We start from the raw sequence: 22,581 nt of genomic DNA on the forward strand, positions 1-22,581 counted from the left end.
AATAATTTATTTTATATACTTCATACCTACTAAGCATATATGCCTAAGAATCTCAATAGTTTTCTACAAATAAAGCTAACAGCTGGTTTTGTTTCTTCTTTCCTTATTTAAGGGAAGTAAAGAATACTCAGTCTATCTCACTGGAGTTTTCAGGTGTGTAAGCATTACAGCTAAACAAAACACCTGAAATTGTCATTCTGTATGCTTAGATCTCCTGCACACACAAAAAAAGTCCTCTGTTACACTATACTTGTAGTTACTTCTGTTTCTATTTTATTGTCCCTGGCTATGTGCAGTAGCTGTCTAGACTGAAAATCTGGCTACTAATTCTCCTGGTTCTTTCCAGGAGCATGCAAAACCACCTTCACACACCATGAGGGCAAGCAGAAGCAGAAAGACTAACTCTTAAAATCACACTGAGATTTCAGAGAAATCAACTTTTGTGGGGACAAAGACCTAACAGTCCATGTACTTTCCATTTTGCAGTCATTATCCCTGAAAAAAATAAGGTAATACACAACTGTAACTTCTGCATTAAAAACAAAATCCTGGCAGGTCCATCAGCAGTGGCAAGGAAATGTCTGAAGCGTGCAAAGAGGATGCAGAAACAGGATCATTAACCAGTAAACTCATGCCTTGCTTATATAAAACAAAACAGATATGGCTCAGCTACATGTGCAATTTAAAAGAGTATTTTAATACAAAATCCCAATTACATTTACCAATTTGTCAAGGAATAAAACATATGAATTTAGTTAAAACTGATTTCTTCAAGGACTTAAACTAAGAAGAAGTAATGAATACAAAAAGAAAAATGAACACACATGAAGGAGTAAATTATTGGGGAAAAATTCAAGAGCAGACAATATTCTACTGGCCTCAGGAGCCAGTGTTTGAAGAGGAACATCAGGCAGCTAAAAATGAACACGAAGGGAAATCTTTCTTCAAGTTGTACATAATAAGTGTCAATGAACACAGCCATTTTGTTTCAATTAATGAAAAAAAGTAGCTGTCAAAGCAAAGCACATCTCAAGTAAACAAGACACCAGGACGACAAGAACACATTACTGAACACAGAAATAAATGAGACTTTTGCTTTTGTCTTCCAAATAAAGGGATTTCATCTTACCTTCACATGAAAAACAAATTACAGGTTCAAGAGAACCAATGTTTACACTGAGGAAATATACATTATAAACTACATGAAACACACTTTCTCTGAAAAAAATTCTGTCTGCTGACTTTTGTACCACATGAAATAACCAGAAGGTGTTTGTTCAGACACTGTGCCAGTCAGCTAGAATGTGAAATTCACTATTTTACAAGGAGGAGCAAGGCACAGGAAAGAAGTTGTATTACTTCAAATAACAAAGCACTGTGAGGTAAGAGTTGTCATTGTAACTCCCTGAGGTTCCCTGCAATACATTTTGCTTCCTTAGCTGGCAACAGCAATAGTATTTTTTACTCCACAGTCAATGAAAACTTACATGCTCTTGAAGGAAAATCTCAGACTCTCTATTCTGTGCTGGTGAGCAGATCTCATCCACATAAAAGCCTGTTTCTCATTTCAGTAGCACCTAGGCTTAAGCTTGTCCCATCCAAAGCAACAGCTTTTGGTATTAGCCATTCCATTCTGCTATATGCTATCACAGCTAATAGCATCAGATTATCAACATGAGCTGCAATCTTCCACTTCTAAAGGGAAAATGTGCTACTTCCATTGTTTAACTGCCTTAATAGAAAATTTCTGAAATGTGCCTAACACTCCCAACCAAAAAGAAGGAGCTGCAGCACCAGCCAGGAAAATGCAGACAGACCTTCCCCAAATCATCATAACAAAGGCTGCATCAAGCTACAGCTTTTGTTCCTGCTGAAACTCTCCCACAATCAGGGAACACTATTTGAAGAACTATAAAAATAACTCGAGCCCATCTCTTCATTTGATTTTTTTCTTTGATGGCTTACATTTAATTCTTTCAAAAGAGTGAAGAAAAACACAATGGTATAGTAATAACCACTGCTCTTACAGGAGTGCATCGTATTAATGATGTTGGAAAAAATGTACTCTCTGAAAGATCTGGTTTAGCAAATGCACTCTTAGGATGTTAGACATTCAAGTACATTGCCACTTTTTTATTTTTTTTTTTTGCGTGTGTCAAGATTTTCTTCAACAGTTCTAAATGTTGCTTTGCTCTCAGCATGTCCTAAAGAATCAGAATTTAAAATGAAAATAATATTCATTTTACTGTTAGTGATATTAAAATAGATTAAAACATCACTTGCATTTAGCTACTTGTCTGTTGTCACAGAGTGAACAGAATCCTGAAATATATTACTCATTTCACATTTTGCATCACCCCCTGCAGCATTCTGGGGAACAGGTCATTTGCCTTATGTGACTTTTGTCATTTGCTGTAGAACATGAAAAAGATAATACCAATTCAAATCAAAATTCCAAGAAATGTCAGAATTTGACTCATGTGCACAGAACATTGTGAGAACATTGTGTTAACACAGGGAATTCAAAAGGTTTCAGTCAAAGATAGAGATTCAGGTCATACTTAGCACACTAAGTAGGAAATACAAAGACAGTGCCTACTTCAAAGCCTTTGAGCTTTATTTTCTGATAGGATGCTACAAATTAAAAGGTTGTGGGATTTTAGGAAGCTAGACAAACTGGTGATGAGCAAACTGCAGCAGGCTATCTCGAGGCAACATACTCTCCCAGCTTTACTGTGATTAGCACAGACTCACTAGGAAATGCCACTGCTGCAATTGTATGTGACACTTGAGAAATAGCTGATACTACTGGCTTAACTGCTTGACTTGTGGGAGCTTAACAACAAATTATGAGCTGATGCACACTTTGCTAGTCTTTGCATGGACTCCACTGTGAACATCCATTTTCTTTTAATGTTCATCAGTTCTGCACAAGGGCTTTATGTTTCCATGCAAAAACTTAAGTGAAGGAGCATCTGAAAGCATCCTACAACCCATGGTAACAGAAGATTCTGAAATGCAGAGATGCAGGGTATTTATATAGTAAATGATGAGTTTTCAGTATTACTTACACAGTAACTGATGTATGTTTTAGAAACACTATGTATTAGTGTAAATCTTTCCCAACAAATAGCTGTCAGGGAACATTCCTGCAAGGCAATGGAATGAAAAGGTAGTAGGCTAACACTGCATCTCTAAATTTAGTATCTAACTCAAGTCCACTGCCCACTAGCTCGCAGAAAAAAAAAAAAAAACTGTCTCAGAATGCTGCTTTTTCAAAGAACTTGGATCCTTCTAAAATACCTACATATTCCTTAGGCTATGAACTGTCAGAAGTTCCAAAACAGAGGAAATCCAGCCAGCTGGTGACACAGCAAGATAAAACACCAGAACTTGCACATGTCTGGCATGCATTCTCTTCCTGTGATTTAACCAGCTCTAACAAACACGAGTCGTGTGTCCTGACTCCAGGACTCCAACAAGATCACTGACTTCCTGCTCAGGAAAACTTAAAATGTTATTGCTGTCCTTATGGTAAAGCCTCTGAGCCTCAGAATTTGGCAGCCTCAAGATAATTTTCTTTTTTATTTATGCAGCACACTACTTGGAGATCCATGTTACCATATTTTAAATTAGTGTAGCAAAATTTACAGGATGGCTTGACAGCTCTGAGACTGAGCAACTCGTGTAGTTTTGCACTGCTTCAATGCCAAGCTCCTTACACTGGCAATCCAAATACTCCTGAACTCCATGCTGTCAGAGTCACTATTCCTTTGATAAAACAGACTCAAAAGGGTAGTAGTAGTTTTGTAGATACTCATTCAGCCAGTACAAACTGAGATTTTCTTGCCCAAAAGGTGCTCTGCTTACCAGAACCAAAGAATTACAGGGCTGGTGGGGGAGAGTCTGGCAGCAACATAAACCCAGCCAGACTTGTCCACTCAGAGCAAGGTAAGCTTGAAGAAGTAATGCTTGTATTTGACAATAAATGGAGCAGAAGTGCTTGTAGTGACCAAAAATGTCTTTTGAGCTGTGGCTGGTGTGCATTAGATCACAGTTTACATCATACCACCTGTCTGGGAATGGTGCAAGTTATGTGAGTAGACCTGGATGGCATAGCCAGGTGACAAAAAAAATAGTTATGTTCTGGATTACTGCAGGTATTCAATAAAATCTATTTCTGGTAAGTCTCTTAGTTAAGAAAGGGAAAATGCTACACTGCATACCTTAGTAACTAAACCTCAGCATTTATTGTGAAAATGTTTACCATCCACGCCCCAAATACATATATGGCATCAAGCAGGAAATGGGTATGACCTTCCATGATCCCAATGTAGTTTTTAAGAACTGCATTTGCTCTCAGACCTAATTCATTCTCTTTCCAAAGATACAGTTGATGACATCATCTGGATCTCCCCTGGAGATCTTTCCATTTCTTCCTCCTTTCCTCATATGCAACACAAAACTCTGCACTCCAAAGACCATTGCAAAATCATGTCATAGTCACAGAGATGGTCACCATCCTCAGTACTAGAATAAGAAAAGACACCTTTAACTCTTGTAATTATGGAAAAATCTGGGGAAAACTTGTCCAATTTTATTTTTCTCTCTATGATCCAAAGGCACTACCAACAGAAAACACTTTGTGAATTTAGTATCTTTTGTGAAAAATTTATGCAGTGAACAGGACTTAAGAGCTTGCAATCACCAAATTGCAAGGGCAAGACACACCACAAAAAGTACCTGATACTACTAATTCCTGTCCTCTTTCAGTACTGTACTGAAAACACCTGCATGGCCATCAGAGTGACAGTATCACCATCAAAACCTTCACAGCATCAATCCCTACTGAAGGCAGATGTACTACCAGACAGTTGATCAATATGGGTTTAACACTTTCTTTATTGCCAGATCTTGAGTAACGCCACCGGTGTGGTGTGTGAAGGTAAGAAACACAAACATTTGAGATTTTTTTGCAGGTGGATGTGTCCCACAGATAAAAGGTGTGTAATGCATCAATCACACACAGGCCAGCCACACACCCTACATGCAATAGGCAGTGAGAAACATTTGATCACCAGGCATTTAGGACACAGCTCTCTTGCTATATGAAAGCCATCAGACTATGCTCACCACAAATGGTACTGGAGGTCTTGAACCCTGACATCTACAGCACACTGTGATGAGTTCTGAGAAGTCTCTTTTCACAAAGGCTAGTTGATCCATTTTGTTTTTGAAGATCTTTTAAGAGAGTTCCTTCAAGAAACTTCTCTTGAATTTAATTCTAGACTAAAGAGAAGTTAGAAGACTTGCATGTTTCTGTAGTTTGAGGAGGGAACAGAGAGGATATGGATTTTTCATCCTTCATGGTCTCTCACAAACATACCTACATATGCATGTTACGTACAGCTCTTATTTATACGAGTTACATATGTCCCTGTGACAGGATTAATTCTAAGACATATAGAAATATTTTTATTCTCAATATCAGTGGAAATCACAGTAAGTGAAAGCAATACTGGCTAGACAGGATTTTTACTTAGTCTGTTTACTTCTGATTGTTCTGATATATTGGTATTTTAACAGCATGTTTCAAAATCTGAGTATATCCTGATTTTATGCCAAGAGTATTTTTTTTCTAAAAAGAAAAAAAATAACCTGAAATAAATGCATATAATGAATTCTCTATCTCCCCTTATCGACTGTTCCCTTACACACAAAAAACCCAAAAAACTGGCTCAGGACGAAAACACACAATTACATGGTGTCCAGCATTTTAAATAATATTACTCAAGATGATGTGAAATGATGACAGTATGCTTGAGCTATATGGAAGCAGTTTAACAAAACCCAGCAGCTAATTTAGGGAGTAACACAGACAGCAGTAGTCTCTAAAAAAGCTCTCAAAGTAATCTTCCCAAGTATCTTAGTATTTAGGTATACTAGGAATGGAAAGAAATTATGGAAATTTTACTGTACAGAGTTGTTACTTTCAAAACCTTTATAATGGGACATCAGGCACTAATTGCAAGCATGAATATACACTTTAGACAAGGTAATCTAATTCACTATCCTGAGGAGTATCTGTGCACACAGAAACAAAATCATAGCATGTGGAAGGAGGGGTCTCGCCCAGAATTTCAGAAAACATTCTGACTTAAGAAGAATATAAATTATTCTAGAAAAAAAACCAACTTGCTTAACCCCTCAGAAGTTAGAAGGTAATTTCTACCAGTTTTCACAAAACTTTTAATGTTTCAGTGCACAACCAAACAAATTTTAGTCTCTTATTTCAGAAAGGTATATGCTTTCAAGGAAGAGGAACGCTTACAGAAGCATCAACCAACTTGATATTTGCTCTTCTGGAACAAAACAAATACTCTGAATCCATGATGAAGAGTGTTTCTATAAATTTGTTCTCAATTAAGAGATCAAAATCTGTAAAAATCATCAGCAAAGGTAATGGAAAGGTCCAAAAGTTGACCTCTGAGTGCTAAGTAAAATGAAGGAATTAGGGAGAGAAAACAGAACATTAGAAAACACCAACAGTGAAACACTGGACAGTCTGTTACCTCATCATCATCTGCATCATACTGTGCATAATGCTGCTCCAGCAGCTCTCTCTGGCGACGCTCTTGCTCTAGAGTTTGGCTAATCAGCTGCGCAACCTCACTCACTTGTCCCGGCTTTTCTCGTCCAATTACAAACCTATACAAAACAATGAAAAAATATTACTCCTACTGTTTACTGAAGTTCTTGGGTTCTAGCCATTTCTAGTACAGAGGGTAGCCTTTTTCTTCAAAGATGTGTAGTTTTGATTGTTTCAGATGTGTTCTGTGGATGAGATCTGTCATAAGGGCACTGCGTGCAGGAGCAGCAATGATCGGACCATGACAGGAGGGGTACATAAAAGGGACCATTACAAACCCCCACTCCAAGTTTCAGTAAAGTATAATCACTTCCATGCCCTTTAGAGCCATGCATTCTCCAGAAGGCTACAGAAGACCAGACTGTTATGGATGCACAGTAAGAGCATAGGCACACTTATGGCAGATTATAGTCAAAGGAACATGCATCAGAGTAACTCCCTCCCACCCTGACTTAGAGTTATCTTCCATTTTTGAGCTTTTTTATTTGTCTTACTCCAGTCTAGAAAACAGAATCTATTTCCACATTTTAAAATCTGACAGACGCTATTTCCTTAATTTTCAGCTGCATTTAAATCTGTCTTTTATTTCATGAACTTCTGTTGCTAAGGAACATTTTCTCCACTGTTAGCTACTGCAGAACACTGGGTGCACATTTCCTTGGCTTAACAAAACACAAGGGAAGTGCCTCTTTCTTGGTTGAGACTTACAAGAATGCTTCTCAGTCTTGCTTTCAGCAGCTTGAACTCAGAATTGGTTTTGATTGTAACCCCTTCTTTTTTCAGCACAGTGGCATAACCATATTTAGATATGCTGCTCTCTCCAGAACTAATAATAAAAACCCATTACACAGTACCAATACACTGTGAACTACTGAACATAAGCACAATTTAAAGATGTCAAGCTGAAGAATTATTTTCTTAGAAGGCTAGAAAGATAATTAGGTAATTACAGATGAAAGAACTATTAGGTAGAGGTGAAAAGCACAGTAAGGTGACACTGAGATACTGGATATAGTAAATTATTTGTTTCCATAACATTTGGCTCAAATGATGAATTCAATTTATTATTTGAATGAGAGGCAGAAATGTCCATTATATCCTATGCATAAAAAATACTTTCATTAGTTCTGCCTATCACTGATAAAATCCCTTTGGATTTGTCATCCATGTGTAAGCCAGCTTCCCAACAGTGGATGACCCTGGGTCCATTTCCTATGACAAATTATTTTTCAGATTCTATGAAGTCAAGCACTACAGAAAAGACTGCAATTTGGAGATTATTTCAACACCATCAAAATATCCAAGCTACTAATTGCTTCCAAAAGGATAAGAAAGGTGAGAATGAGTGACTCCACCTGAAATAATGACACAAGGCACTCTGAAAATAATTTGCAATAAGGTGTCTTAGCTTAAAAACATCAATAGCAAATACAGCAGTAACTAGAAGAGAATCAAGGCAGCAACATCAACATTTTAATCCTGATCAAAACAGATCACAGTCTGGAACTCATACCCCACTATTGCAAAATACGACATTAGTTCTCAGTAATGATAAAGACCTCGGGCTGAAAGAAAAAGAATGTTTCTTCATGGCCCCTACACTTCATCTGTTCTGCATACTGACTCACAGACAGATCCTGTTACCTCTAAATTTTGATTTTAAAGCCAAGTATTACAAAGACTAAACCAGTCATATTTTCAGACTCAACTGGGAGGAACAATGAATTTTTGGAATACTAAAGGAAGAAAGAAGCATTTAACCTGTATCTGCTACTTGTTTGTATCCTCTAATGTAAAAACAAATTAAAAGCAAATACTGAAAAAATGTAAAAAAAACCAAAAAAACCCAAAAAACATTTTAAGCAAAAATATGCATGAGTATATTCCTTACACACAGTAGAGTGAGCACCACATTTGTAAACATGTGAGGAATATCCTCAATGTGTAAAGTTATGAAACCACAAAAACTGATATAAATATTGGATTCCCTCTGGCCCTCTGCTTGGTAATTCACCTTCCTTGGAAAATACAAGACTCAAAATACTTCATACAACTATCTTTTTGCCCTGAAAACTTAGCATAGATAACATACAGTGCATCCAAAGCCTGGTAATTCCCGATAATTTAGAAGTGGGTTTTGACACATTAGACTGTAATGTAATAATTTTTTCACACAGACAAACAAAATTAGGTAGGATGTAAAAATGAAGTCTTATTAATTGAATTTTTCTTCTCATGCCAAAGCCACTTACAGTTCACAGTGATGTGATTTTCAAGGCTTGAATCACATATAAAAATGAAGTTACTCAGTGATACCTGAAGCTGTTAGACGACATATGAATAAAAGCCTCCAAGTAATGACAGTTTAGAGCAATTTTTTTCCAAAATAGAAATATATATATGTGTTCTGTGAGACATATCCAAAATGTCTGAAAACAAATCCTTAGAAGCATTCAATCTACAACTGATATCAATTCTAGACAAAGAATTGTAAATTTGTAAAACTGAATACTGTACTCCCAGTAATCCCAGCTTTCTCAAACTAAACCAAACTTTTTGTCATTTTACATTCCATGATCTTAATACTATGCATATAATTATACTTAACTTGTAATTGAGATAGACCATAAATTATAAAGTTACATTTTATAGAGAGAGCTGAATAAAAATAACTTAGAAAACTATAAAGCAGGGGCAGTTATTAAAACTCTAAGCATGAATTAGATATTTATTCACAGAATAGCTTTAAATACAAGAACTATCATAATCTGAAGTGTTTAAATATGAGGAAGAGACATAAGGCTGTGATTCACTGACCAAAAAATCAGCCTTGGAACTGCATTTCAACAAAGGCTAATTATATATTTCAAATCACTTTGGCTCAACAAAATAAATCACATGCATTTCAGACTTCATTAATTAGTCTTAAGAGCTAGAAGTATTTTAAGAAAGAACCATACATTCTGTCAGAAGTATTTATGAGACAAATGGGCATTTTAAAGCCTTTAACCAACATCAAAATAATATTCACCTAGTTCATTAAAGCCAGCAAATGCAAAATAAACCCCAGAAAATCTGTGATACAGTCATCACTGTACTAAATCTCAGGTCATTACTGATTTTTTCTGAAGTCTGCAAAAAAGAAAGAGTAGGAGAGGCAGGGCATGAACTGCCCTTGATACTCAAGTATTACATGCAATTTAGCTAAATTACCAGCTGTGAAATATTCTTTGTGGTTGTGGTTAAAATGAACAGGGATGGAGCTAGAAATATAATTAATATTTGACTCTATAACGGATTTTAGAATATCTAAAAGAATTATGCATCTTGAGAAATTGAAAATTAACTACAGTAGTGGTGGTTAAGAAAAGCATTCTACTGAAATTGGCAGCAACTCCTACATCTCCTGCAACCTATGATTTAAATATTTTACAGCACACTCGATACATAGCCTTCTGTATATGTCCAGCTTTTATTAAAAGAGGACCTGCAGACCTCTCCTTCTTGAAATAACTTATTGATTTTTTTATCAACTATGGAAACCAGAAACATTATTATAAAAATCGATTAAATTAAAAAATATATTTCCACTTTGAAAATAACTGGTACTAAAAAAAATTGCAAAGGCACCAAATCTGTGATTAAAACTGAATTTCTTGAGCACACAATTTTAGTGAAATGAGTAAATGATTTCTCCTGAAAATACTTCAGGAATTATGTGCTCAGTTAAAAATACATTAGAATGGTTTCCTTAAATCCAACAAAAATCAAGTAAGAATATAGCAAACACAATCTAAGAAAGAATGTGGGGTTTGCTGTAACAGTATTCAAAATCTTTTCTTCTAATCTTTCCTAAAATACAGTGTGATCCATAAAAATGTACAGAAAAATTAATTCAGGGAGTTCTGCAGTCAGATGCCTCATCCCTAGAACTGTTCAAGGCCAGTGTGGATGGGGGTTTGAGTAACCTACTCCAGTGGAAGGTGTCCCTGACAATAGCAGAGAGGTCAGAATTAAATGATACTTAAAGTCCCTTCTAACTCATACCATTCTATGATTTTTAAACTGGTTTTCCTCCAAGCTTTAAAGTCTGAAGCTGTTTCAGCTACCATTTATCTCATTTATTTCAAGATGTCTTCAATTACCTACTCTGGCTGCTTCCATTAGGTTAACAGCCACATAATTAAACCAAAGTGCTAAAAGGGGTGTGAAGCCTGTTAAGACAGACGTTTTATTTAGTCACAGCAGCACAATGTGGTATTTGTGTGGCTTTAATGAACAAGATCAACCTCTCCCAAACAGCATTCTCAAATGCAGAAGTCACTGACTGCACATAAGGAATTCCATTACACTCCTTGATATGAAATTGTCCGAAACTCATAAACACTCTTTGAATAATTTCAGTTGGAAGGAAACCAGTCCAACCTAAGCTCCTGACTTGAAAAAATGGCCAACTTTGTTATGGCCTTGATCAGAAGTACCCTTGCTGTGACTTCTGTTCCTTGGCTGTTATTTTGTCCCTTTGCAGTGAGAGTACAAAAAATCTGGGTTTATCCTTTGTACCTCATGGGAGGTAGCTGAGGCAGCAGTAAGATACCTGACGTCCCATTCTTTTCTTTTGACTGAAGATGCTCTTTCCACCTTTTCGCTGTGCAATACCTAGTGCAGGATGCTGGCTATGTGAAGCCAGTACAGATAAGGAGATTTTGGGAAGAGCCTCCAAGGACCCTGGAGATCAAGTTGCCAGTAAGATGAACTGTTCTGCACAAGTTCTGCAGCCTCTATCCTTGCCCCCAGACCCAGGATGAAGTAAAGCACCCTGAATTTAAAGACAGACAGCAGGACTTCAACTAAGCACTTTGAATTGGAAGGGACCATGCAGACACACCTTCACTATATTAGGTTGCTCACGGCCCCCAGTTCAACCTGGCCTTGAATAGTTCCAGGGATGAGGTATCCCCAAATTTTCTAAGAAACCTGTTCCAGGGCCTCACTACCCTGTGAGTAAAGAACTTTCTAATCTCTAACACAAATCTCTCCTCTTTTAGTTTAAAACCACTCCCCCTTTCCTACCTGTGTAAAAAGTCACTCTACCTCTTTTTTAGAAGCCCCCTTTCATTACTGAAAGGTACTATAAAGTTTCCTCAGAGTTTGCTTCTCCAGGCAGAACAATTCCAGCAATCTCAACCTGTCCCCAGGAGAGGTGTTCTACCCCTCTGATCAACTCTGTGGTGTCCTCTGGACCCACAGTGACAAATCCATGTCTTTCCTGGGCTGAGGACCCCAGAGCTGGATGCAGCACTGCAGGTGGGGTCTCACAAGGCAGAGAAGAGAGGCAGAATTGACTCCCTCACCCTGATGGCCATCCAAGCATGTGACTGTCCTCAAACTGTGGGTATCAAAACTGATGCTGATACTGTGGTATCAGTGGTACTGGGGCTAAGCAGCAAAATCCCAGATCAAGCATCAGAAAAGCCTCAGCAGACTCTCCAGAGCATCTTGGACAGAAGCCCCTGATAAACTATGCTGCAATCAACACTAAATGGATATTGAGTCAGACAATTAGGAAGTCATGTAAAAAACCCACACAATAATATCAATGCACTTAGATTAATTATTTCTCCAGAAATCAATTCTAGTCTCAGGCCTCACTGACACACTAGCTTTACTCAAGAGTACTTCAAAATTAGCCAAGGGATTCAATGTTTTGGCACCTCTTCAGATTCTGGTCCTTACATTGCTCTGCTCTTCTGAGAGCACCATTCATATTGTTTGGTGAGTTGTCCTGCAAGGATGAACAGCAGGTATTTCTGCCCAGCTGTCACAATGCTGTATCCCATTAATCAAGGTGCACCAAAACTGTGTGGGAGCTTCCACAAAATAGTATCTTGGATGAAGGACTAAAAAAAATTAGCTAAATAAACATGTATTATGATATTTCAGTTGCAGGGTGAGTAGTTTATGCTTAGATCCAACCAAGTTGAGGATGAACTGATTCAAAACTTGTCAAGTTCCTTTTTCCAGGAAAAGAAAAGAAAAGCTGCTCTTAATGAAATCCAGCCCTGATGAGCTTACCCATTCATGTTATACTTACTTTTAAAAGCATTGGTCCAATACTTAGAAAAATAGTTTATAGTTCAGACAAAGTATTTAAATGAAGACTTCTTTATATATTTCACTCTCAAACATATCCTGTCCAAATTTGCACATCCTGTCCAAATGTGCAAATATTTTGAGAAAAAAATTGCCATAAAAAATTAGCAAGAACTCAGGACACAGGGGCTATGTAAACTACACAGTGCCAGGGAACACTTCCAAGTACTAGTAACTGGTCATCATATTAAAATCATATTACATCACTGAAACAGTCCTGGCAACAGTTTGACCCAAGTTAACTAATATTCTGCTAAAGAATCCTTGGACACAGTCCAGGAGTTAGCAAAGGCTAGGAGGCAGCTTGGATGTTTCCAATGGACAATTTGGATATGGCCTTTCTGCTCAGAAAGGTGCAACTCTTTAAGGATAGGAGCACTGACCACTCTGGTGCCAGCTGGCCCCAGCACAAAGAACAGTCCAAGGCACAGCTTGTCTACTACACAGGAATAGCCAAGGAATACAAACCAGCTAAGCAGTGATGAATGCAGTCTTATCTCACCCATGCTAAGGTGTCAGAGCACTCCTGAGTAATTTTTCATGTTCAGCACACTACTCCTAGTAGACTTACAGGACAATTACCAGTGCTCGTAGGAGTACTTTGCAGAAACCAGAAAGAAAACATATTATGGAACCTTTAGTATAGCCACAGTGGATTAAACAGGAGAAATTTACACTACTTTGGCACACAGCACCTTACATTTCGTTTCTGCAGGATCCACAGTTCAGGTTTATCTAAGAAGCAGAAAGTGCACCAGGCACACATGGCTTCTGAAACAGCCCAGCATGAAGTCCCTGCTCTCTTTTTATCTCCTCAGCTCTGGAACTTGGATTTAAGGAAAAAGAAATAGACAAGGAAAGGAAGAACAAAACCACAACCCCCAGCCAGAAAATAGATAACATAACCCAGCCCTCTGAAGCAGACATGGAGTGTGGTATCTTTTGGTTTGGGTCCTGTCTCATTACCCAGTAATTAGCAGTCCTGCCTTTACCTCAATGTGGATCTGCACTATGGAGAAGCCTGTGAAGTTTAAAGGACCCTGCTGTTTCACAGGGTAAGAGCACAGGCAGGCAAAGTCAGAAGGAGCAAAAGAAAATCTGCACAGGCAGAGAAATTTGCACAGGCAAAAGAAAATCTGCACTGGGAGAAGAGAAGATTATTACCTAGAAAAAGGAATCACAACAAAGGCACGCTGTTTGGTGTTACTGTCACCAACAGCATCCCCACTGGGGCATTCTGCTGCTGGATAGGTCCTGAGGCAGACTTCATCTGTCCCCTACAGCCTTAGTTCTTGCAAAGCCCTGACTGTATAAACTGCCTTTCCAGATGCTGTGGTGGCAAACAAAACTAACAGCAGGCATGCAAATCCTATTTTTGGAAATAGTGTATTTTTCAGAAAACATTCAGCTCAAGATGGGGTGAGGAATCAGCTGAGGGAAGGACTAAATGACATTTCAAGTTGATGTTAATGAACAATGAATTATTTTTAATTTTCACCCTTTAATTGCTCCTTGTATAAGAGCTATAGAAAAGTAAAAATTTGTATGAAAGATTTCATTTTCAGTTTAGTATGAGATAAAAAAATTAGGCTGTGAACTAATTGGGAGTTGAGACAGAACCCTGCTTTGAATTAAAACTTTCCAGATAAGAAAAAACAAAAACTGGCAATAAATTATTCTTTATTAGAAGAGAGAATAGTTAACAGTGAAAAGCCAGAGGGCTGGATAGTTGCACTGCTGTTGTTAGAACATACTCTTTAATGATCTAGAAGATTAATGAGACACAGCAAAATTGGCTAACCAATTATTTAAGATGGAAAGACTTTGATGCATTTTAGCAGAACTTAAATGCAGGTAAACTCATTGGCAGATTAGAATTAAAACAATTAATAACTTTCACGGTGGTACAAGCCATGATAAACCAAACAAGTTTTGCACAGGTTCTGCATGGTTCCCTAAAAAAAGTCAAGAACTGACTCAGAAAGCACCATGAGAGCATCAGCTCAGTGCCTAGCAACAGTTTGGAAAGCTGAGAAAATGTTTAGTCAATTCACAACAGGATACGGAAGGAGGACACAGAATTTAAAATTTGCCTCTCCAGTAAAACACTGAATTTTGTTAAATTCCTTAAAAGAAACCTTTCAGAGAAAAGCAATAATGCTAAAAGTATACAAGCAGCATACTTGTAGGACTGGGATTTTCTGATGATTCTCTCAGGCAATGCCCTTTCTCCTTATCAATGCAGTAAGTTTTCCAAGAAACATCTCCCTTCCTGGGACCCTGCCTTTCCCAGAGCTGTGTGAGCACAAATCCAGTAAGTATGATAAAAGGATAAAGTTTTCTCTGTGAAAGAACTAGATTTTTTCTCCTGTTGAGTATGTTCAAGGAAAAAAAATAAAAATTTCTGGAGGCATACAGCTCTTCGAGTGAGCTTTCTTTGGCAGAGACCATAGGGTCTCCCAGAACCCTCCCATTATTATGAACAGGGGAAGAAAGTGTGGTCACAAAGGCTTAGCATGACCCAAGCAGCTTCAAAGAACAGGTCTGATACTCAACATCACAGTCCATGGGGATGACTGCAAGCAAAATAACACAGGAGAAACTCCATGACAGTATAGGATTCCCACTGTCAAGCTGTCTCCTTAGCCTATCTTTTTTTGACTGCAGGCACCACTTGCAAACTTCAAGCTGATGGATTACATCCTAAATGGGGTCAAAAGAAGCACAGAACAATTAGTGGTATTAGTGTGGCAGTGCCCTCTGAGCCACTAATCTTAGAGCAGGGGCAACACTCAACAATATTGAAAACAACACACGTTTCAAATCCCTCCTGTATATAATCAAATTCTAAAATCCACTAATATGAGATATTAGCAAACTAAACTGTTATGTAAAATTATAAAAAATACTTGATATTTACATCAATTGAAATAGCATTCATAGCTGTATTTGCCTGATTAGAGTCACGAGGACACTAATTCTCATCCTGAAAAACAGAAGCTGATTGCCAGCTGGGATTATGAAAGAATTCCATCTCTTTCCTTTGCCTCACAGGCTACCAGAGTACATCTGCTGGATAATGATTATCTTTCTAGAAAACATTTGAAGAAAGAATAATTTAATTTATTATCACTGTAGAAGTCAAATTGGTTGAACCCATGATCTTTCATTATGGTATGATGACTCTGCTGGATAATCCAATACTGCAAACAACAGATAAAATAATCGTACATGCTTACGTTTGTTCTTCTTTCACCTCCTCTCAGCCTCACCTACAAGAGTTCAAAAGGTAAAAACCATGTCCTCATTTTCACAAATTCTTTACTATGTCAGCTACAGACAATGTCTGGATACATTTTTTCTGGTAGAAAAATTGCAAAAATCTATTCTAGGTCAATGACTTCTACTTGTTCGTATCCTTCAAAGTGTTCAGAAGGCTCAAAGGAGAAAAATAAATCAGTAAGTATTGGTATTATGCAAGTTCTGTGAAGAGGTATTGACTGCATTTATTGCAAAGAATTTAGAAGTGGCTTTAATGTTATTCTATTCATGAGTGTCCTTTCTTTACAACTGATCTCACATAATAAACCCTGCTATAAAAACCAGCATGTACTTTGACTAGATTAAGGACAAAACGACTTCAGATACGTAATGCTGTGGGATATAAACGTGAAGTAACGCCAGGGAAAGGCACACAAATCTCTGTGTGTGCAGGACACCAGGCAGAAGAAAGGCACAGATTTTGTATGCTATGATCACAAAGATAACTGTGCTTATTAAAGCAGCTCTACAAACCCCATCAAGCTGACACTATTGAACAGCAGATTCATGAGCAAGTGTGAATATGACTCCTCCTGTGAAGGAAGGATTGGTGAAGCTGCCTTGCCCTGGATCAGGTGAGGTGTGCCTGTACACTGCCCACACACTGGCAGCTCAGCTGGGACATCCCCACAGGAAAGGCAGGAGGGGATCAGAGAGCAGCAACCCCTTCCCCTGCTCCTGCCTCCCGCAGTGACAGGGATCACTAATGGCAGCTGCCATGGCAATAGTGCACCCAAAGGGCAGCAGCACTGCTCCTGCACTGCCAACAGGCAGGAGCTGACAGCTGCATGCTGGAAATGCCAGAAAGGCATCCCCAGCAGATTCTCCCATGTTGTCCCTAACGTTCTGGAGCAGTTCAAGTGCAGAGGTTGTCTGCCAAAGAAGATGGAGATGAGGGATTCTCCATCCTAGCTCTAACACAGCAGGAAAGATGATCTGCCAGAAACCAATTGTTCTCTCCACAAAACATGCAGCAGGCAGGGCTCTTTTGTCACATATCAAAAGAAAAACAGTCATGAAGTTAAAAATACATTATTTCCTTTCATATCTAAAATCATCACTATTAACTCTCACTTTCTTTACAAGCAAATGTTCAAACCTGTATTGAAGCCAAAACATCAAGCATCCTGAAATATCTGTCTCCAAAAAACAGCTTTCTGGAACCATTTTTCATTTTGTGCAACTGAAAACATTAGGCAACAAAACTGTCCAGGACTGGAGAAGAAGCTAAGCAGGAGACTGTGCCACACAAGGCTTGGCTACCTTGTCAAGTTTCACTCCCAGCCTACTCCAAACCAGGGAAAAATAATGCATTTCTCAGCTGGCTTGTATAAAGCAGAAAGTAGTCTTTCTGAGAATTTTTTTCCATGAAGTTTAAAATGAAAAAAAAAAAAAAAATTAAGGAAGTTGCAACAAATTCTACCCATTTCTTTCCTCTAATTAAAAATACACATTAGTAAGAGATACTGCCAACCACATGGTATGCTCTTTATGTGTACATTATTAATATTTTAGTATTATTTTATATTGTAACTCATACAGTATTTAAAATTTATTATTAACTGAATGTTATTTTATGCTTTTTTTGGTCTAATTTTGACACTAACATCCTGGGACATTTTTTCCATGAAAACTCAGTATCTTAATCTTAAACAGAAAAACACAGAAACTCATATATGTCTCTTTGGTAAAGGAGACCTGTCAGGAGCCAATGATCCCAGTGCACAGGATACACAGTACACTTGACAATGTGAGCTCAACAACAATGAAGAAGTACTTTTTTCAGCCCCCTAATTTGTGACAAGGGTCTAGATTGCAACCAGTCTCGCTGTAATTTATTTCCTGAGAGAAGACTGTGGGAGCTCTGTGTGAAAATCATTTTATGTTTTTTCCTTCCTCCATTATTTTCCCATGGAAGCAAGTATTCTATTCTATTCTATAACTTATGCAGTAATAATTACACCAACTAGCTGATTCTAAATGTATACAATACATATGTTTTATGTGAGTGCTTTCTTTTTTTTTTCTTTTTCCTTTTGAACCAGAACATCAAACACAGAATATACATAACATTTGCTCTGTGTACCGAAACACAGGAACACATTATTCTCTGCCATAAGGACTTTATGTTTGAAGGTCCCAGCTGTAGAAAACCTAATAAAATACATACTCATTTCCACAGTTTAGTCAGTAGGAACACTCACAGCATGTAAGTCTTTGCAGAAACAGTAATGGTGTAACTTCAAATGTAAATGTTACACAAAAATATACTCACCTATAATTACACAACTGCTATTCTTTTTTTCCTAAATAACCTCTGTTAAATAAAAGACTGATCAACCACCCCCATGATTCTTTGCAGAATCCACACCCCAGCATTATTTCTCAATGTCATGCAGGATCAGCTATGGAATTACAGTGGAAGTGTGCACACCAACATACAGCACCACCATCTGAGGGGGTCTGCATATATTAACACCCATAGTTTAGTCATGGTTCAAAAGAAGTCAGCTCTGAACTCATTAAAGAATTCAGTTGTACTCCCTGGAGAAGATTTTGAAAGAGAACCTAAAGGTGACTACAGAATGGCTGCTGTTTTTACAATATGCCAAAGATATTTTTGTAGAGTAGAATCTTTATTGAAATTAACAAGCTATTGAAAAACGATGTGACTGCACAGGGTTTTAAATGGCAAACCATTTCTAGAAAAACAATTGTTCTTCTTAATGATACTTTATAGCTTTGCACTCACTTTCACACACGTTCAGAAGCATACTTGCAGTATATGTTACAGTTTCTAATCTGTTCATTATTCTATGGATTTTTACAGGGACATCTCTCAAGGAACCACTGTATAGGTACAGAGAGAAACCCACAGATGGTGCTGGGAGCTCAGTTAAAGAATACTGGTTACTTTCCTCAATTTGGTAGCTGTTATCACTACTGCATCCAATACTCTCTCTGCTCTGTGCTGAGGTGGCATCTGAGGGACCAGAGGGCTCATCTTCTCCTGCCCCAACCCTGGAGCAGGAGCATGGTCAGTGTCCCCACGGGGGGAGCAAGGAAGTGATCACTGGCAGCAGTTCCCATCTGACCAACACCCATGACCTTCATCATCCCAACTAATACAAAACCTTGAAGCCCATGAACATCTAGACCAGTGATCAAGAGTATAGTCATCATCTGTCTTCTATGTCAGCTTGTCTTGGTTGAAATATTTTAAAAATCTAAGCCAAAACAAAACTGTAATACTGCGTTTGATCCCTCTCTAGGGATCAAAAGAGCGAAGACACAGAGGCCAAAACCCCCTAATTCTGCCTGGGCAAACTGAAAGGCCTATGAAGGAAGCCAAGTAATCTTAAGTATTTAAGAAAAAATTATTTTTTCCTTCCAAAATACTCACCTGACTTTCTCTTTGGTGTTTCTAAGAACAGTTGCAGCAAAATTTTGTGTAACACCAACCAGACTGATGCCATCAACTTCCACAATTTGGTCATTCACTTGGATCCTTTCAGGGGAAAAACACACAAATGCATAAATAATTGTATGAATTCTTGTGAATTTTCAGCAAAACTTAGCAGAGAGAGATCTTTCTAGTTTGACCTTAATCAAAAGCTCAGTCATAAAATGATTGAGGTAAATCTGAAAAGTGCATCATTTCTTGTACAGACATATCATAAATCCAACTTCAAAGTTACCATTACCATTAATATCATCAATTAATTTTCCAGCTTCTTTCCTTGCATAGAAATACAGCAACACAAACTCTTGAATCTGTCATATGAATTAAATTAAATGAGATACTTTAACAGCTCTTATATCATTCTTTCCTAAGCCAATCTTGAAAAACAGCATAAGACATAGCTCTGGCATTTCATGCTAATGGAAAAAAAACGTAATATTTAACTAAAACAACCTGCTCATCTGTGGAGAAAGGAACTTATGTATCAGATCCAATTGTGACATAATCTCTTTAGATATTTCATCTAACTTGTTCCAAAAAGATGAATTCCCAGTGTAAGCGTGATCTTGCTGCACACAATCATAAAACCTTGGACTCTGTTAATAAGGACTCTCTTTTTGAAACCAAACATCTATTTACAGCTGCTACAGTACAGAAAAAGTTAAGATAGAATGAAAGCCATGCTGCTTTTATCTAAAGCAAGCACTGCTACAAAATCCCTAAAGCAGGCACTGGACTCATCTGGATTACAAATCCCTGGAAGATGACTGCTACACTATTCTTTAGAAATGCACGATCTCTAATGGTTTCAAAATAAAAACCAAACAAACACATCCAGAACTAGTCAAAGGGAGCAATTTTTAAGTACTTACATAGATTCTCTTGATTCAAACAACACAATTGACAAAGCAACCAAGTCACAGCTATGAAAAAATCCTATTTAAACTATATGGAAATACCTAAATTAATATCTTTAACATCTTAGGATATATTAGTGATAAGATTTCTTTTCAAAAAACAACAGAGGCTTCAACAAAATGCTGAAGCACTTGGACTTGGAGCATAAATTTCTTTGTCAAGTCTGAGGAAATGCTTTGCAGTTTTACATGTGTTCAAGCAGCATCTTCCATTCTTTGGATTCTAGTGGTGAGTGAGAAATACAGTATTTATTGTTTGGCAGCCTCACACTACAGAATGTCACTGTGTTCTAGGAAGGATCTCCCTTGAAAAAGGCAGCCTATAAACTCCTGTTTTGAAAATCATATTAGGCATTTTAATCTCAGAACTTTATTTCAATTTTCACTGAAAAATTTGATCAATACAGCAATCATATTAATATTTATCTAATTTTGAATTTTTTTTTAGCTTCAGCAAACACAGGGTGCAGTCACATGGCCACAAGAGCTCCTGGAAAACAACTTTTAAGAAGTTGGTTCCTACTGAATGGGAAACTGTCACCCTCTTGGTGGAAAAACAGATTCCTTTGAGATGAAAGCTACAACACTGCACACCATCACACAGTGGACTAGCAGTGTTCATACAGATACAAAGGTACTGTATTTCATGTTAGAGAACTGCTGCCTGCAACTTTGTAAGCAGCTCTAACTTGATTTTGTCTAATTCAATTTATTCTTCAGGCATATTTTGTATCTCCTTCTTTCTTGTTTGTATAGCTCCTAAATTAACTTCTAACTCATTTTTATGGCCACTGCTGTCCAAAACTCCTTCCTTTCTATATACACATAGATTTCAATTATATATGAACATATATACATATCAACACACAAAGGGCAGCTTTCCCATTAGAGCTCACTCCAACAGGAGCTCCAGGCCTCATCTATCTCTCAAATCTAATTTCAAACACAAATGAAAAATTAGGCTCAGGTTGCCAAAGCCTGAATTACAGACATTTTATTGCTTTCATCATTCATAAACTGGTAATTCTTCTACAATTATTTTCTAATGTCCATGACTTTAAACTCTGCCTGCAGACTACAATAAAGTAGCAACTACAGAAGTGAACCAACTAAAGCTGAACAAATTATTTGCACAATTGCTCTGTATGATGAACTGAAAAATATAATCTGTGCAGAGACAACCTCTCAAGCTCAAGTTAAGAACTATGTAATGATTCAAAACTTTCCCAATGCTGTCAAAATACTTTAAAAAGTGAATGACTCACCACTACAATAATTTGAAAGAAGCAGCTATAGATTGATTGATGCAGGAAAAGATTATATTTTTCATATTCAGTCTAACAACTGATTTCATATTTTTCTCACTATTAATAACCTCTCTTAACACTTATCAACATGCTTGCCTTTGGATTCATCTTGAAGCACCCTCCTTAGCTAAATACTGCACACAAGACCTTTAAATATGATAACTAAATGTTTCCTGTTTGTCTACAGCAACACGAATTAAGCCAGTGGTGTTAAATCACTGTGAAACCCCTTTGCACAGATTTTGTATTTCCATGGGAGACAAGCACTTCATATCACAATTTGAAACGTCTTCCAATAAAAAACAGAACAACTATTCTACAAATACTGTAACATTTTAAACTGTAGCTTCAGAAGAACCTGGTTGAAGATTGGCAAGTGATTATTCAGAATATTTGATGCAACTGCTGAAACAGTTTTATTTTCTGGTAGGAGACTTTGTTTTGCTATCAGTGTTAATGATTAAGTAGGCTTTTCATAAAGATGAAGTTTAACAGGATCCTTCACAGTTGATGCACTTTATTATGCAGAACTGTCTGGTCCTGACTGAGAGGATTATATATCCCTTTCCCAAGTGAATGATCAGGGTCTCAAAGAGAAAATGAGAGTCCTATTTCTCAGCTGACTGAACATTCTGCCAGTTGAAAACCAACACAAATATTAGAACGGTCAAAGAATGATATTATTTTTTTCTCAGCTGACAAGTTCCTTTCAGATGCCATCTAGGGAAATGAAAGAAGAGACTTGTGATGGAACATTAACTTCTGTAGCCC

The 22,581-nt window shown here is 37.5% G+C and overlaps 1 protein-coding gene across 5 annotated transcripts in view; it reads right to left on the reverse strand.

Moving 5' to 3' along the window:
• The window catches only part of PPP1R9A (protein phosphatase 1 regulatory subunit 9A), a 127,435-nt gene that overhangs the window by 35,759 nt on the left and 69,095 nt on the right, over positions 1-22,581 (reverse strand). For all 5 annotated transcript variants that reach the window (XM_056485754.1, XM_056485757.1, XM_056485756.1 and 2 more), the window contains exons 5-6: positions 19,527-19,631; positions 6,573-6,708 (exon numbers count right to left, since the gene is read on the reverse strand). In XM_056485754.1, the coding sequence (XP_056341729.1) occupies positions 6,573-6,708; positions 19,527-19,631 (241 nt within the window). The remainder of the gene's footprint in view (positions 1-6,572; positions 6,709-19,526; positions 19,632-22,581) is intronic.

The sequence above is a fragment of the Oenanthe melanoleuca genome, chromosome 2 (assembly GCF_029582105.1).
Source record: "Oenanthe melanoleuca isolate GR-GAL-2019-014 chromosome 2, OMel1.0, whole genome shotgun sequence".
NCBI lineage: Eukaryota > Metazoa > Chordata > Aves > Passeriformes > Muscicapidae > Oenanthe > Oenanthe melanoleuca.